This window comes from Pleurodeles waltl, chromosome 9 (genome assembly GCF_031143425.1).
Source record: "Pleurodeles waltl isolate 20211129_DDA chromosome 9, aPleWal1.hap1.20221129, whole genome shotgun sequence".
Lineage (NCBI taxonomy): Eukaryota > Metazoa > Chordata > Amphibia > Caudata > Salamandridae > Pleurodeles > Pleurodeles waltl.
Window position 1 is genome coordinate 272,347,884 of NC_090448.1, and position 19,077 is coordinate 272,366,960.

Sequence of the window (19,077 nt, forward strand, 5' to 3'; positions counted from 1 at the left end):
GAACAAGGTCAAACGCCTTCTCAGAATCAGGCATAATAATGGCAGTCTTGACCTCGTTATTCTCAAAGTAGTCGATTGCTTGCAACAGGAAATTTGTGTTCAGCGAAATGTGTTTTTCTGGCAAGGATCCACATTGATGCATATAGACCAGTGCTTGGGCTAGAGGAGTGATCCTTAAAGTCGTAATCCTGGCAAATAGCTTATAATCTTTATTTAAAAAACTACTAGGCTGATAGGAACCCGGCCTTTCTGCTGGCTTATCTTTCTTTAAGAAGCTAACTATAACTGTCTAAACAAAAGAACTTGGGACTTTGCAACCATGCAGAATCTCATTAATAAGCGTAACAAGAAACACTCCAAGCTGATCCACCAAGATTTTAAAGAACTCGGCCAGTAGCCCATTGCTCCCACATGCCTTCCCGTTAGGGGAGTTCCTTATGACACTAGTCACTTCAGCTAGTGTAATGGGTAACTCTATGACTTCCTGTTTTCTCTAGTAATAATGGGCAGTTCAATTGACCCAAGATATTCTTCTATTCTAGCCAAATTGGTACTGGATGTAGAGGTGTTTGAATTTGTATATATGAGTCCAGAGACATGATCTGTGTCTGCTGGTGGATTGCCCAACCGATGGCTAGTCTTGTCAAGAATAGAGTCCATTAACTCAAACACCATATTGTTACGTCTTTTTTTTAACCAACCTGCCAGCAGCTGTCCGGCATGCTCGCTCTCCTCATTATATTATTGAACGCATGAATTCTGATTCAGAATTTCTCGGGTTATGTAGAGCTCCTTCAGCTTCCTCCATGCGTTCCTCGGAAGCCTGGGCTTTCTTGTTTATTAGCTTGAAAATGTCAGCGTGGTGGTGATAGCCTTTCCACTTATGAAGGCCTTACATGCCCCCTCTTAGAAATGGGGTCTCTAGTTTTCAGTCAGTTTATACCCTGTCCAAGTAGGGACCCTCACTCTAGTCAGAGCTAGGGGGATACCCAGCTCAGATAATCCCTGCTCACCCCCTTAGTAGCTCGACCCGAGCAGTCAGGCTTGTCTCAGAAGCAATGTGTAAAGCATTTGCACATAGCACACGGTAATACAATGAAAACACTGCAAAAGGACACCACACCAGCTGTAGAAATTAGCCAATATTTATCTGTGTAAAACAAGACCAAAACTAGAAAAATCCAACATACAGTAATAAAGATATACATTTTGCAAGAATTAACTTACAATTACAGTTCCTTGAAGTCAGTAGCCCCATCTGGGGCTATCACGGCGTTTTGAACAACAAATCCCACAGTTCAGGCTGACTGCTGGGTCGTGGCCCAGCTACTGTGTCTGGAAGATCCACAAACAGTGCTTTGGAAATGTAGGGCAAGGTGTTGGTGGGCTTCAGTTAAAGAGGTCGGTGCAAGGGTCGTAGGGCCCTTGAGGTCACACGCGTTGCAGATCGAACTCCAGGCTGATGATGAAGTCAGGGGCGCTGGCGTTGATGTCATCGCGACTGCAGTTTGTAGCAGGACGTGCAACATACGGTGCCCACAGGTCATGGTGCTTGCAGTGACTCTGTGACGGCGTCCTGCAGTGTTGGTGAGACCATGGCTGCGTTGTGAAGCAGGACGGTGCGATGTCTCCAGGTTGCGCTGCAGACAGCGTGATTGTCGTTGCTGAAACAATGTCATCAGTAGGCCCAAGGTGGCGGTACGACGCAGGGCGGGCTCTGTGTGGTGCGCACATGTTGCGGTGTGGACAGGGGCGTCTGACGATGCTGGAGTTGATGGTGCTGGCGTAGGGGGGGCCAGGGCTGTGGTACGGGACAGTGCTTTGGGACAAGACCGTGCTTTGTGTACCTCACAAGTGTTTTCAGTTCTTTATCTGCTTCTCTGCTGTCTCTGTTTTTTGCATTCTTCCTGCTCCCTGCTGCCCCCATGTCCCTGCCCTCAAAGCGCTTTCCCGCTCTCCTGCCTCCCAGCTGACCAATCCCTGCCTCTCTTTCTTATGGGTGACCGCTGCACGGCTGCCCCAATGGCGTACCAAAGTCAAGCCTGTCCGCACAGACTGCGCACAGCTCAGCAGACCCTGACTCTCGCACCATCCACCAATATGATGCCGGAACTCTCCACGCACTGAACCCAGGACATTCGACCCCCTGCTACCTTGCTTACCTCAGGAGCACCCCCCCCCACACCCCCCCCCCCCCTTGCCGGACTTGTACATGCCACAGCTGCCACTGTATCTTCTCTGCACTCCAGATGCCGGACCCCCCAGCTGCAAAACCGCCAAAACCCCCTCCAGGCCACCTCAAGTGCATCCTCCTCAACATCTGCTCTAGCACAAGCACGCTGTCGAACTCTGGGACCCGATAGACTCCACTCGCCTGGACACTGCCTTCCTCACTGAGACATGGACAAACACTGCATCTGAACCAGACATCATCATCATCATCACCATCCCAAGTGACTACAAACTGCTCCGCAAGGACTGACCTTCCTGACCAGGTGGCAGACTAGCCATTGCCTACAAGACCACCCTCCACCTATAAATCAACACACAGGAACACTCCCCCTGTCATAGAGCACATCCACTTCCAAGTGCACATCACCCTGAAGACCACCATCCGCGACACTCCTCTACAGACCACCTGGCCCACACCCAGCTTTCAGCGACTCCATCGTCGACCTCATAGCCCCCCATGCTCTCACCTCCACCAATAACATACTCCGCGGAGACCTCAACTTCCACATCGACAACAGTGACCACACCACCTCATCGCTACTCGAACCTTGAAACAGTCGGTCTCAAGCAATTGGTCACCTCACCAACGTACATCGCCATACACACACTCAACCCCCATCTTCTCCGCCAGCAGCAACATCACCATCGACCTCTCCACCGCTATGCCAGACTGACCACTACTGCATCCATTTTTCCATCACTACACCTACAGCTCATGCCTACACCGCTCACCCCCAGCTCTCCACTGTCTCTCCGTCGAGAAGAGGATCAACTTAAAGCTCCTCGTACACGCCGATGGAGCCCTCCACAACCTTCGACCTAGTTACTTCCACCACTGCATCTCTTTTTTACTTCCCCGCCAGACCTCTCCGCTCCTCCCAGCAGTCGTTCGCCACTGTACCCCTCATAAAGAAGTTCTCGGCTGGAGGAAGATCTTTCACCTAACTTGTTGCAAAATGTTGGAACACCTTACCTCTCCACCTCACAGTCGCCATCAGTACCTCAATTCAGGAAGGTCCTCAAGGCCTGGCTCTTCGACTGAACCCTGAGGACGTACCCCACAGCTCCTTGAGGCCAAACGGGTGTGTAGCACGCTCTAAAAAAGACTGACTGATTGATTGAAGGCTGCGGTGTGAGCAAGGTGATGCGGAGTGTGGGGTCCACAGGTCACTCTACAAGCAGCGGCTCTGTGCCAGTGTCAAGTGATGGTGTTGGTGAGACCAGGGTTGCGGGGTGGGGTAGGACTCTGTGCGACGTTGTCAGGTCACGGTGCGGACAGCGGCGTTGTTGGCATCGCAGTGGTTTTTCTGTTGCAGCACAAATCACACAGTTCCCAGTGCTGTAGGTAGATGAACCTGAAGTCTTTGATATCCCTGAGACTTCCAACAGTAGGCAAGCTCTACTTCAAGCTCTTGGAGAAACTTAACAAGCAGGATTCACAGCGAAGTCCAGTCTTTGTCCTCTTTAAGGCAGGAGCAGCAACTATAGGCAAGCACAGGAAAGCACACACAGTAAAGGGGCAGTACTCCTCCATCAGCTCTTCTCCTTGGCAGAGGTTCCTCTTGACCCAGAAGTGTTCTAAAAGTCTGGGGATTTGGATCCACTTCTTATACTCAGTTCTGACTTTCAAGTAGGCAAACTTTAAAGGAAAGTCTTAGTTGTTCAGAAGATCCTGACTTGCCCAGGTCTGGCCCCAGGCACACTCCAGTGGGTTGGATTCTGCATTGTGTGAGGACAGGCACAGCCCTTTCAGGTGCAGGTATCAGCTCTTCCCTCCCCACTCTAGCCCAGGAAGACTTATCAGGATATGAAGGACACATCTCAGCCCCCTTTGTGTCACTGCCTAGAGGAAATTCACAAACAGCCCAACTGTCAGTCTGATCTAGAGGTGGATTCCACGGACAGGCAGGGGCACAGAATGATTTAGCAAGAAAATGCCCACTTTCAAACAGACCATCTAAAAACCAACTCTACTAAAAGATGTATTTTTAAATTGTGAGTTCAGAGACCCCAAACTTCAATCTGGCCCCAATAGGAACTGCATTAAAAGGATATGTAAAGGCAATCTCCATGTTGACATATGGGAGGGATAGGCCTTGCAATAGTGAAAAACGAATGTAGCAGTATTTCACTACCAGGACATGTAAAACACACCAGTACATGTCCTACCTCTGAAATACACTGCACCCTGCCCATGGTGCTGCCTAGGGCCTGCCCTGGGGGTGACTTACATGTAGTAAAAGGGAAGGTGTGGGCCTGGCAAGTGGGTACACTTGCCCGGTCGAATTGGCAGTACAATCTCTCTTTCTCTCTTTCTCTCTTTCTCTCTTTCTCTCTTTCTCTCTTTCTCTCTTTCTCTCTTTCTCTTTTTTTTTTTTTTTTTTTTTTATATATATATATATATATATATTCATATGTTTACAGGTCTACTCATGTGGGTGGCATAGTCAGTGCTGCAGGCCCACCAGTAGCATTTGATATACAGGCCCTGGGCACCCCTAAGGCACTTTACTATGGACTTACTTGTAAATCAGATATAGCAATCCTGGATAAACCAATTGCCAATACAATTTAGACAGAGTGCATATGCACTTTAGCACTGTTTAGCATTGGTAAAGAGCCCTGGTCCTGAAAAATGTCCAGGTCCAACACCCCCAATCCCCCCAAAACAGAAAATGTTGATGTTATGCCGTTATCTCTAGATAGAAAGTCTACAATTCCTTTTCGCAGCATAGATATCCACCCGAGATAAGATTACAATAGTTTATCTAATGTCCACCTTGGCCTGCTCGTCCGGTTGGTGTATATTTGAATTTGATTTCCGGGAACTGAGTGGTCCGAAAAGGGATCCACAGAAGTCAAAAGTTTGGGGACCACTGCTTTAGCCAAATCCTGAACTCATCATATGACCCTCTCAATATTGCTTAATTTGTAGGCAGCAGGAAGTTCTTTGAAAGTCAATCAGATGTGCTAATTTAAGCCAAGCTCCTCAAACATCTCAGAGGCTTAACTCCTACTGGGTCCCCTTCCCCTTTTTATTTACTGAAGAAAACCTTTGCATGGTCGACAGAGTGGAAAATATGTACTTGTCCTTTGTGAAACACCTTAAGTTTCAGTCGCCAATCAGTCCCAGAAATTCTCTCAGGTGTCGTACTGCTGGAATGAATATGTCCGAAATTATCCGAAAAGAGAAATTTTCAGAAGAGTTGTAGACTTTAGCTCTAATGGCATGTCACAGGATTTGCTCCTTAATTCTAAAGTCACCAAACTTTGCAAGGTTAGTGTGTGGAAATTTGGCATCAGAAGACCTCACCGCAGGTACACTGTGAGCCCGCGTTTGTTAAATCAAAACTTTTGCTGCTTTATCTGGAAGTACATATTTATAGACAAGCTCTGTAATCACTTTGCTTGCTGTGGATCCTGCTTCGTAATCCTCAGGAATACCCACAAACCTTAAATTGGAGCGTCTGGACCTGTTCTCTGCATCATCTAGTTTTAACGGGAGTGCCTCAAGTTTGGACTGCAATTTCAGTATACCCGTTTCCTGCTTCTTGGTTGTGTCCTCCAAATCGGACACTCTTTGCTCGACCTGGGACATGCGAGAGGAGAGCTGTAGAATGCTGGCGCTAATTTGACCTACTGCTCATTAGTTATTCTATGACCATCTTCCTGAGATATTTTCAGGTCCTGAAGCTCCTTCAGGATCTGATTGAGTATTATTTCCACTGTTGGCTTTTTTGTAGTCAGCGCAGGTTGATGATGGTGCTGTGGCTGCTGATTTCGCCACGAGTGTGGCACACTGGACTAATGAAGATGTTGAGGGCATCGCTAATATTGATTCTCTGCTGGCGCCTGCCAGATGTGATAACTGGGGTGATTGCAACGGTGAGCCCTCTAACATGTGGCTCAAGATCAAACTGATCCTCTATCCTACGGGTTGATTAACTGGCTCAGAAGTGGTACTCTCCCTTGTCATTCCTTTGGGATTATTCATTGTGAACAAGGGGTACGCAGGCCTTCCTTTTAAGGTTATTAGAATTTATGGGACTAGAAGTTGCGAGAGAGATCCAGTCTTGCTGCGTTTTGGAGTAATCTATAAAAGAGGCTCCCGCCCTCTCTGAACCTAAAGTGGGCTGGGGTGCACTCTGATAAACTCAGGTTCTGGTGTCTCCTGCTCTCGTGAATTGAGGGAGGAGAGTAAAGCGAGGGTCCCTGATTCAGTCAGTTGTTGACGCAAATCCCCTGGAGGGTCTTCTAGACTGGTGCCCTTACTTATTAGAGCCTTCGATCCTTGAGCTGAGGTGGGTGATTTTCGGCTCTTGATGGATTTCAGAGCCTTGCTCAGTGGACGCAGTTTTAATAATCCATTTTTAGTGGTGTGCTTTCATTTGGTAGATCGCGTCTGCTAGTGTCCTCCACAGTCTTCACCCTACCTCATTCTTCCTGAGGGGGTGAGGCCTTTGCTACTGTGATGGTGGCTGAAAAATAGCCGCAGTTGCTCATTGCAGTAAGGCTACTTGTCACGAGGAGGTGGAGGTTGTATTTGCCAATGTGCTACTTTAAGAGGTCTTGCTTTCGCTCTTTCTTCTTGCTGTTGCTATTGGCAGTGCGCTTGTCGGACTGCTATGTCTCCTCAACCCCTCTTCTCCCCCCCCCCCCACACCCCCTACCGTGCTGCTGCTCTGCTTACCGTTGCCTTCCGTCTCCTCCCATCTAGCTCTCTGACACAGAGGCACTTTCCGGGTGTCAGAGGCACTCGAACCACCATATCCGTGTCTCGGCGTTGTCCTCCGCAATGGCCAGTTGACATGGGTTGAGCGCCCGTCTGCTCAGCCACTTTGACAGCAGTTTTCAGGGGGCCTGTAAGCTCCTGCTGCGACCTCCAACTTCACTGGTGTTACTGCAGCCATCTTGCTGCAGCCCTGATGCAAGTTCAACCACAGAGCATGATGGGTGCTCCACATGGTAGTTAGCTCATTAAGGGCCATATGTACGAACAATTTTTCCCATAGATACAGAATGGGTAAAAACCTTTGCTACTTGTGGCCCTAATAGTCATCTGCAGAGCAGGCTCTTGAATTTAGGTACATTCTTTAAGAGTGATTGTATGTCCTTTTTGCTGATGTTCAATCGGCCCAAGCATATCTTACCAAGCTTTTGAACCCCCACACCCCCAACCCGATTTGAATGTGTATCCCAGTAGATGAGAATGGGAAGGATATTGCTAAAGATAACTTTGACACTCGTGAGTAGGTTCTAGGACATTGAATCTCACACGTCGTTCTTTACCTTAATCCTTTTTTCAGTTTTGAACTGACATATTTTCATCCAATTTGAGGAGAAGGTGCACAAGAGTGATGTACATTGTGAGAAAGGGGGAAGGGGAAGCTTTCGCCTTTGTAGATCACTTAGCCTGAAAGAGCCTAACGTTGAATAGCATTGTTTCCGTTCCTGTCACCTCAAAATACCTGTAGTTAATAATGTACAGAAATATAGGCACTATGGAGAGGTTTATTTAATATTCTTTTTAAACATGTTATATCTTGTTTGTATCTGAATATTTACAGCTGAAAGAAGTGCAGGATGAAATCTTGGTCAAAAATGGGGAAATTAAAGTTTTACGGGAGTCGTTGCGACAAAGTGAGCATGATCAAGAGCATCAGAGAAGAACATATTCACAACTTGAGAAGGAGAAAGCCCAAGCCCAGAGTGAGAAAGATAAGGAATTTACTAAAAAGGTACTGCTTGAACCTCCCTAACTTGGTGGTTAATTGAATATGTAGTGCTTGTCTTGGCTTCAGTGAACAATGATGAGTGGAGGCCAGCGACAACGCTGTTTTATAGTGTGTGTGTGTGTGTGTGTATATATTTATATATTTTTTAATATTAATATTGAGTCTCTGGCTAGGTGTCATCTGCAAACACTTCAAGCACCATATTGATAATTTTAATGTATCTCTTTTGTTTTGTTGTAGTTACAGTCCTTGCAATCTGAGTTACAGTTCAAAGATGCTGAGATGAATGAAATGAGAACCAGATTACAGAATTGTGAACGTTTGTCCAGGTCTGCTGCGACTTCCACGCCATGTATTAGGTATGAAGCAGCTAGTAAAGTTTGGGTGCAGGTTTCTGTAACTATCAGTATATTCTTCTTGGTGGGTGGCTTCTGCATAAATGCTTACTTAGGGTATGTGCTCTATATCCATCAGAGAATGGGGTTGATTATTTTTGCATGCCAAGGCCTGTTGCTGGCATCTCCTTACTGACCATCTTAACTGAGTTATAATGCATGATTTGAAAATCATTTGAAAATATTAATCAAATTACAAAAGTGTCTGATACAAAGCACTTATTTTGTGTCAAAATCTCCTGTCTTAGACTGCAAGGTTTTAGTGAAAAAAATAGTAAATGCAGCCTTTTTAAGATTAGCCCCATTGAAGTTGTTTTCAGTGTTCAGATGCCAAATTTTGAAGGTGCAAGCAGTGCGGCTAGTTCCCCTTTGTTCATCTGGCTGCTATTTCATTACCTAATTATTATCTAGCAAAAAATGTTGGTCTGAAACTGGACACAGGATTCTGGTGAGAAACTTGTCAAGTATTGCACCAGTCTGCTGCAAGTCTGGGTAAACTCTCCACTGATAAGTTGTAAATCCATTTCACTCTTTCATTAGAACAAGGGGTTCTTTCTGCTTATTCCTACTGTGATGTGCAGGGGCGAAGTAGCTTTTCTCTGAGAAATGTCTGGCTTACTGAGGAAATTTTTGGTGCCTAATAGTAGGATAAGAATAACGTTCAATAGAGAGAACAGTATGATTGCTCAAATGGGACTCCTCAAAATGATATTCTGGGCAACAAAAAAAAACGCTGCTAAGAAAAGTTGATTGAGGAACCACAAAGTAATAGCAGCTCTCATTTCAAGAAAACACCAGGTGGCCTCTCCATTTTGCATAGTGAGAGAACCTTTCCATCTTCACTGAAGATGTTACCAGTAATGGGGAATCCTTAGGGGCACAAGCTGGAAGTTTCTCCCTGCATCCTGTTAGATTTGTGGAATATGGCATCTGAGTAGGTTTGCTTTTCAGCTGGATCCTTATCTAGCTGGGTTTGTGAGGCTAGGTCAATTCTTGCAGTGGCAGTCAAAGTCCTTGTAAGTCATAGCCTCACAACAGGGTCAGCACCTGCATTTCTAATAACTAGTGTCAACATAACTCAGAAATGTGTCCCTAAATCTGGTGTGCCTGACTATTTATAAACCCATTTCAAATGTTACATTAATGACTAAAGCAATGGAGGCTTTTGTCTTTGAGCAACTGAAAATAATCCTTGAGTCCCACTAGCTTTTCAGCAGTCATTAGTCTGGATTTCAGCAAGCCCACAGGACTGACTTTACTTTTGAGGGCATCCTTTCAACTCCTCTTGACATGAGATGACAGCAAAGCAGAATGTTTATTAAGTTGGACCTACTGCTATCCTTTGATACTGGGGATTGTTCACTGTTAATGGAGCAACTTGGAGAATTTGTATGGGTCACCAGGAGTTCAAGAAATTACTTCACATCAAATTGTCTGTCGGGTCCAGCACTTCTCGTCCACAAGTTATTTGAACTGTGGAGTACCTCCGGGATCCTCCATGTCTCCATCTTCTTTTCTGCATGTAACCTCTGCCTGGTTTGCTTAGAAAACATCAGTTAAAATATCAGATGCCTTTATATGAGGCCCAGTCATTAGTATGTGTAGTGATAGCAGTGAGTAATGTATCTAGATGCAGCACAGTGTAACAATGCTGAATTATTCAAAGACCAATATGTTTGTAAGTACCGTTGCACTGACGTGTTTAGTGTTTCAGTAGCCCACATCACTGTGGACAGTGCCTGCTCTCATTAGAGTAATTGAACTATGACTTAAATGTAGACAGTGACCTCGTACATAAACATCACATCAGAGAGTTAGTCAGTGCTTGCAGTTTCTAGCTGATAGGAGAGTGAACTGTATAAGCTTTCTTCTTCACTTGTTCTTTGACTAGCTAGCTTCTATACCCAGTTGGTACATTTGTGTCTGGAATGCTAATTCTGCCACTTTACCATCTTTCTATCTGATAATTAATTTCCTCCAATATTTATTCACCTACGTACAATCCCATGTTGCATGATAAGTTGTCTCCAATTGCTTGCATTTGGGACATTCAACCCTCTTGGTTGGGTCAAATTAACGCAACATTGCTTGTGTTACATATTTCCAGGTTAAAGCGTTAAACTGTACCAATATAAATCTGTGGCTGTTGGAGTTGGTATGTATAAACATACGGGTATTGTTCCCACATTTTGTCTGTGAACTGGATGTTACATTCCATTTCCCATGGTTGTGTTTTTGTGGAGGATTATTAGTGTCTGCAGATTGGCTGTATTAAATTATTCCCATCTCTACCACTATCTCTTTTTTTTAAAATAAAAAATTCTGGCATTTTGGATCTTTCCCTAATGTACCCTACATCTTCCTCACAACCCACAATAGTGCAAAAATAGTCTTGCTCCTAACTGAGAACCTCCCTCAGCGAACCCAGACCGTCAGTGCGCATGTGTTGTACAAATCCCTTGCTCTCAATCATTCTTCTGTTTTCCATTTGCTCATGTTCATTTTTGCATTCTTCCAAATTCTGCAACTTCCGATAGTGGCATCTGGTATGTATATAGAAACTATGTACTGCCTTTTAAAGTTTGATTGGGGTATTTCTGTTTTTTTTTTTGTTTTTTTTGCTCATATCATAACAACTCACTGTCAGTTTTTCAACCTGCATACTGTTTGAAAACCTCTTTGTCTTTACTATTATTTGTATCATTGAAACCTACCACATATTGCCATTGCGCTGCCTGGTAGTATGCTGCCAGGTCCGGCACCCTCAAGCCACACTTCATATGTGCACTGCAAAATTTCGATTTTCACTTGTTTTCTGCTCCATACTAAATTCATTAAGTCTAAGTCTTGCAATAGAGAATATACAACTGAAAAAATTGAGTTCTGGGTTGAGTGGAGTGGGCACTGTGAGCTCTTCTCAAGCAACAACCACAATCTCCTTCACTGGACCACAATATTCATTAAAGTAACCTGTGCTTAACTCTTAGGTAGCTTGGCCCAAAACCAGTCTGGATTTACTTAGAGGCAATGTGTAAAATATTTTTGCAGCACACAAACAGCAATAAAGTGAAAACACAACAAAAGAAAAATCCCACTTTGATTTAGAAAAACGAAGTAAAATTTAGTAAATGTTTTGACACAAAACAACAAAGCTCCATTCAGTAGAACTAGCAATATGTAATTTTAAAGATTTAAGGTTGGTATAGCGCCTAAAAGCATAACGTGCCATTCGCGTTATCTGGTTGTGTGAGACCTGTTAAAGTCACAAGTTCAGGCCAACCGCAAAGGAGCGCAGGCCTGTTACAGGTCAGTCCCTCTGATAAAGTTAACTCTCAAAGTCCCTTGTGAGGAGTTATGTTCGCGTGAAGGAGGCTGGAAGGAGCAGGAAGAGCATCTCAAATGGTCGTCGCTGTAGCACAAAGATCCTGTCGGGTAGTGCTTGATATTTGCTTTATTGGTCACTGCAGGCTGTAGTGCAAAGTGCAGACCTCTCATTGCAGGTCGTCACTGTAGCATAAAGAGTTGAGTTCACCAAAGCTTTGCGTTGCCTTGCGGCAAGATCTGGGTGCGAACAGGCCTGTTCGTGGTCGTGAAGAGTTCAAAACTTAAGGATTTTTTCTTCTGTTTTAGGAGGAACTCAATCAGTGACACACCAGGAATCCAGGACCGCTCAGGCTGATCAATTGCAGGATCCACACTAAGGATCCAGGACTGCCAACAAGGCTCAGGCAGATTCAGTTGCAGGTCCTGTACATTAGGTCAGCTTGGCAGTTGTAGGAGGCTTTGGGAGCTTGTTGTGTCTCTGTAGCTCAGAACAGGAGGTCACTCAGCTGACTCTTGTGTCACGTCCACCTAGGATAAATTGTGCATTTCCAGTCTTCTTTTTCAGACAGCTGGACAGGTCTCAAGCAGCAAGGTAGTCCTTTGTCTTCTACTGTAGTATCCGCAGGTCCAAGAGTGTGTGTCTAGCGTTCCTCTTTTACCTGGTGCCCCCTTTAAAGTGGAAGAAACGTCTGGAGTATTCTGCCTCCAGCAATGTCTGGAATTTCCTGCCTCCCTGTCGTGGTCCCAGTCTGTCTGCAGGGACAATAGACTAGTGTGAAATCCTTTTGTGCGTGAGCTGAGACTGTGTCTCTGCAGTGCTAGTGTGACAGATGACAGCTTGGCCCCCTCAACAAGTAAGGATAACCTATTCTGCCAGCACCTAGACCCTCTATTGTGTCCCTGTTGGAGAGGGATGCACAAAGACCAATACCAGCTGCCTACTACACCTAGTCTTGTGACTCAGGAAAAGGCTGCAGGCACCAAATGGTCAAGGTAAGAAAGTGCCAACTTTCTAAAAGTGTTATTTCCAGAATTTTGACTTAACATCCAACTTTATCATTAAAGAGTTTTAAATTACAATTTCTCAGAAACTAAACATGAAATTCCTACCTGCTCCCATTCAAGAGTCATCACTTATTAAATGTAATAAGGTAACCCAATATTCTCCCATGGGAGGGGTCGGCCTTGCAAAAGTGAAAAACTAATTTGAGAGCTTTTCACTACAACATGTAAAACTTAAAAGCACATGTCCAACATTTTAAATACAGTGCACCCTTGCCTATGGGCTGTTCAAGGCCCACCATGTGGATGACATTTGTATTAAAAAGGAAGATTTAAGCCTGGCAAAAAGTTTATTTTGCCAGGTTGAAATTTCTGTTTAAAACTGCATACACAGGCAGCAGTGGCGGGCCTGAGACATGTTTAAGAAGGATTCATAAGCAGTTGGCATATTATGTGCTGCAGGCCCACCAGTAGAATTTAACTTACAGGCCCAAGGTACCTGTATTACAACTTTACTTATGACTTACAAATAAATGAAATGTGGCAGTTGCTTGTAAGCAAGTTTAAAGAAGTGTTACCAGTGGTAAAGGAACTAAGCACATTAGCACTTGTTAGCAGTGGTAAAGTGCACAGAGTCCTAAAGTTAGCAAAAACTAATTCAGCAAAATAGGAGGAGAGAAGGCAAAAAGTTTGGAGTGGCTTGCGGAGAGGGCCGGGTCCAACAACCAATTTGGAGCAAGACTGAAAAAAACTTCTAGTTGCCGAAAGCCAGAGCATTGTCCCAAAACCCTTTTTCAGATGTTACTCAGCCACTTAGCTTCTGTGTGAGTCACCATAATCCCTAGGTGTCGAAGGAATCAAGTTACCACAGTAACACCAACGCCAGTAGGCTATGTCTCATTTTATTTAAGTGATTCTGGTGGAAATACACTGATTTTTAGTTTATAAGCTATCCAGCTTGATCCTCAGATCTCTCTACTACATACATCAATGCCCCTATTAAACTAGTCAGTTTTGTAAAATATACCAGCAGGTCATCTGCATACAATGAGGCAACATGCTTTCGATTGTTTATCTCTATTGCCACATCTTTCTGCTTCTCCCTCAGTTTGCAAGCGGACAGCTTTATTGCTAAGGAAAATAAGAGGTGACATAAGACATCCCAGCCTAGTTCCTCTTTCTGATCTCCATTCCTTACAATAGCATCATTCTTTCTAACCTTACTTCTTGAACCTTGAGCGGGACGATGAGGGACCGGTAGGTAGCCAAAGGCTCCAGCCCGTTGATGAGTGTGTGACTAAAGGCAGTAGCCTCTTCTTCATATCGTAGCTCAGTGGTTCCCCACCTTTTGACTTCTGAGGATCCCCACTGAATCATTACTGGAAGCTGGGGACCCGCAAGAAATTTGTATGATTTAAATTTCGAACATTAAAATGGTAATTCGTAAAAATACACAAATACTCAAATTACTAAAGATATAATTATTTTATATTAAAAAAAATATGCAAGAATCTAAACATTTTAATGAGAAGGTTGGCACTGCATCTCCGCGACTAACTTTTCAATGTTTGGATTTCTTTAGTGAAATTCAATCCTGGGGTCAGACTCTACAGTTTTCAAGTGGTTTCTGTTTTTATAATAAGGTACATAAGATCTAAGAAAGCTTTTTCACATAAATTTGTGGTGGGGAAAGGAAGTAAACCCATAAGGGCCTCTCCGTTCTCCTCTCTCCAAAGCCTCTCTGTCAGATGTAATTCAATTATTGTATAGCACCTCTCATAGCAGTGTAGGGTGTTGGAGCACTTTACAGGGGACTAGAAGGTGTAGGATTCACATGTCATCCACACTTGTAGGCATTTTCTAAGAGTGCTTGGTCTGGAGAAGCATAAACTCAAGGTTCAGAGCACAACACAGTGGTTAGAAGTGACTTTAATAATGTATTTCTACATAAGCAAACCATTTTTAGCAGCATAAGGAAAATGAAAGACTATAGAAAAATGTCTTTCTAGTTTTCATGCAGCTCTTTGGCAGTTCATAGCTCATTGTGCTAGATTACGATTGTAAATTATGAACTGCACAGTAACAAAATAATCTCTGTGACGAAAGCAGTAACCCACTGTGATACGCACATAACATGATACATGTTCTTTGCAGCGGACATATTACCCATCTGCGTTATCTTTGATTTAAAATTGCCATTAGACAAAACTACCATTTCTCTCTCCAGCAGGTACGTTAATCACTAGAGTTATCTTTACGCTTTTATTTGTGCAAGAAAGCTGCTGGATGTACAAGAACTTTGCAATGCTTTTAAAGCTGTTGCACGAAGGATTGCATGGATATAAAAACCCGCAAGTGTTTGTCAGAAGCCCCCCTGCTGGAGAAGTGCCTTACTCCAGGCTAAGCCCTGCGGACCTTCCGGGAATGTGTCACAAACTTATGGGGGGCCGCGGACCACAGGTTTGGAACTGCTATCCTAGATACATAATTAACCCAAAGTAAGGGTTTTTTAAGCATAAACCGTGCAGGTCGTGTGAACCTATTTTGTGCTCCTCGGTGTGATGCATGTGATATATTCAGTAAAAACGGGGATACCAAATCAATTCAAGGCCTGGGAAGGCCGATGACCCACATGGGTATATCAATAGACAGTAGGCAATGGTGGACGGATAAGGCCTTACATTTCATGTTACATCCTGGAGACCTGATTTTAACCTTATCTAGAGTACCCCACCAATAATAATTTCTCATAGGGTACACTTAGACATTTTTAGTCAAAAAGGACCTGTATCCCTGCAATCATCCATCTCACTTTAAATTAATTCCTGTATAGTGGTTGAGCCCGCCAAGGTGGTATTCACCTACCTTTGTGTGGATAGGTCATCAATGATGAAGCATTCCACAACAAGTGAGTATGATGTCCTATCCATTTATTAGAGGATATCTGCAGGCGACCTGGGAGAGCAACAAAATTGGTCTCGTCCTTCACACCTCAGGCACCTTTTGCATTATTATTTTGTGGCTAGGGTGGCTGTACTTACAGGGAGTGCAGAATTATTAGGCAAGTTGTATTTTTGAGGATTAATTTTAGTTCGATGGCATCTGTCGCTGTAGATACGCATGTTCTGCAATAGCTCGCCATCTGGTGTTGGGCCGGAGTGTTACAAGTTGTTTTTCTTCGAAGAAGTCTTTCGAGTCACGGGACCGAGTGACTCCTCCTTTTGTCTCCATTGCGCATGGGCGTCGACTCCATCCTCGATTGTTTTTTTTCCGCCATCGGGTTCGGACGTGTTCCTGTCGCTCCGAGTTTCGGAACAGAAAAAATAGTTAATTTCGGAAGATTTTCGTCGGTATTGTTGCGTTCGGGATCGGCATACTTACATTCAACACCGCATCGAAGATCGAAGAGCTCCGGTGCCCTTCGGGGTAATTTTTCGATCCTCCGTCGGGGCCTGGTCGGCCCGACCGCGTGCTGAAGAACGCCGATGGAACGGACCCCGTTCCGTTTCTGCCCCAAATGCCACAATAAATACCCCTACACAGACCAACACTTGGTCTGCAACCTGTGCCTGTCACCTGAGCACAGCGAAGACACCTGCGAGGCCTGTCGTGCGTTCCGGTCCCGAAAAACACTCCGAGACCGTCGAGCCAGAAGACTTCAAATGGCGTCCGCACCGACAGCCCGACGGGAGTTCGAGGAACAGGAAGAGGAAGGTACCTTCTCGATCCAAGACTCAGACTCCGAAGGATTCGACGATACACAAACCGTGAGTAAGACGTCGAAAACCACACAAAGAAACATTTACAAGGCCCAGGGGACGCCACTGCCACCAGGCCATGGCTCAACCCATAAAATCGGTGACCGACCGTCGGCACCGAAAAAGGCCCAAACAGTGCCGAGATCGTCCGACTCCGGTCGAGACACCGGCACGCAGCCTTCTCGGGACCGAGAAAGTGCTGGAGACAAGCCTCGACACCGAGATGCCGGTGTGGACACGGCTCGACGCCGAGACAGCGGCACCGAAACAGATCGACGCCGAGAGGTTTCGGCCCCGAAAAGGAAAAAAGTCACCTCGGAGCCGAAAAAACACGCAGACAAAGTTTCGACGCCGAAACAAACTGCAAGCGACCCAGCTTCAGGCTCTTATACAGAAGAGCACTCGCTAACCTCCCAAATGCAGAAGCATAGGTTTGAGGAAGAGCTACAAGCAACTGATGCGGACCATACGCAAAAGCGTATCTTCATTCAGCAGGGGACAGGAAAAATAAGCACCCTTCCCCCCATTAGGAGAAAGAGAAGGTTGGAGTTCCAGACGGAACAAGCACCACAACCAAAAGTGGTGAAAAGAGTTACACCACCACCCTCTCCTCCGCACGTGATTAACGTTTCACCAGCACAAACGCCATCACACTCCCCAGCTCACACCACCATGAGCCAGGGTGACCAAGACCAGGACGCATGGGACCTATACGACGCCCCAGTGTCAGATAACAGCCCAGAGGCATACCCTACAAAACCATCTCCACCAGAAGACAGCACCGCGTACTCTCAGGTGGTGGCTAGAGCAGCACAATTTCACAACGTAAGCCTCCACTCAGAACAGGTCGAGGATGATTTCTTGTTCAACACACTCTCCTCCACCCACAGCTCCTACCAAAGCCTGCCTATGCTCCCTGGTATGCTCCGGCACGCAAAAGACATATTTAAGGACCCGGTCAAAAGTAGGGCAATCACACCAAGGGTGGAAAAAAAGTATAAGCCGCCTCCTACAGACCCGGCTTTCATCACAACACAGCTGCCACCAGACTCTGTTGTTGTAGGAGCAGCTAGGAAAAGGGCCAACTCTCACACATCTGGAGATGCACCACCCCCAGATAAAGAAAGCCGCAAGTTTGATGCAGCTGGTAAAAGAGTCGCAGCACAAGCTGCAAACCAGTGGCGCATCGCGAACTCCCAGGCACTACTTGCGCGCTATGACAGAGCCCACTGGGACGAGATGCAACATCTCATTGAACATCTGCCCAAAGACTTCCAAAATAGGGCAAAACAAGTGGTTGAGGAGGGACAGGCCATCTCCAACAACCAGATCCGCTCCTCCATGGACGCTGCAGATACAGCTGCACGGACAATTAATACATCTGTAACTATCAGAAGGCATGCATGGCTCCGAACGTCTGGATTTAAACCAGAGATTCAACAAGCAGTTCTCAATATGCCTTTTAATGAAAAAGAACTGTTCGGTCCAGAAGTGGACACAGCGATTGAGAAACTCAAAAAAGATACGGACACTGCTAAAGCCATGGGCGCACTCTACTCCCCGCAGAGCAGAGGGAATTACAGCTCATTCCGTAAAACGCCCTTTCGAGGGGGGTTTCGGGGTCAAAGCACACAAGCCAGCACCTCACAAGCCACACCGTCCAGTTACCAAGGACAGTATAGAGGAGGTTTTCGGGGACAATATAGAGGAGGGCAATTCCCTAGAAATAGAGGAAGATTCCAAAGCCCCAAAACCCCTACTACTAAACAGTGACTCACATGTCACTCACCCCCTCCACACAACACCAGTGGGGGGACGAATAGGTCATTATTACAGAGCATGGGAGAAAATCACTACAGACACTTGGGTTCTAGCAATTATCCAACATGGTTACTGCATAGAATTTCTACAGTTCCCTCCAAACATACCACCAAAAGCACAAAATTTAACAACACACCATTCCAATCTCCTAGAGATAGAAGTGCAGGCACTATTGCAAAAGAATGCAATCGAATTAGTGCCAAACACACAAATAAACACAGGAGTTTACTCACTGTACTTTCTGATACCAAAGAAGGACAAAACACTGAGACCAATCCTAGACCTCAGAGTAGTCAACACTTTCATCAAATCAGACCACTTCCACATGGTCACACTACAAGAAGTATTGCCATTGCTAAAGCTGCACGACTACATGGCAACTTTAGACCTCAAGGATGCTTATTTCCATATACCAATTCACCCATCGCACAGGAAATACCTAAGGTTTGTATTCAAAGGAATACATTACCAATTCAAGGTACTGCCTTTCGGATTAACAACCGCACCAAGAGTCTTTACCAAATGTCTAGCGGTAGTCGCTGCACACATCAGAAGGCAGCAAATACATGTGTTCCCATATCTAGACGACTGGCTAATCAAGGCCCATTCGTTAATAGAGTGCTCAAATCACACAAATCATATCATACAAACCCTCTTCAAACTAGGGTTCACCGTCAATTTCACAAAATCCAAAATTCGGCCACGCAAGGTACAACAATACCTGGGAGCCATAATAGACACATCAAAAGGAGTAGCCACTCCAAGTCCACAAAGAATTCAAAATTTCAACACCATCATACAACGCATGTA

General features: G+C 45.2%; 1 protein-coding gene across 2 annotated transcripts in view; it reads left to right on the forward strand.

Annotated features, from left to right (window-relative positions):
* The window catches only part of ATRIP (ATR interacting protein), a 266,785-nt gene that overhangs the window by 26,302 nt on the left and 221,406 nt on the right, over nucleotides 1-19,077 (forward strand). For both annotated transcript variants that reach the window (XM_069206686.1, XM_069206687.1), the window contains exons 4-5: nucleotides 7,800-7,970; nucleotides 8,208-8,326. In XM_069206686.1, coding sequence (XP_069062787.1) covers nucleotides 7,800-7,970; nucleotides 8,208-8,326 — 290 coding nt within the window. The remainder of the gene's footprint in view (nucleotides 1-7,799; nucleotides 7,971-8,207; nucleotides 8,327-19,077) is intronic.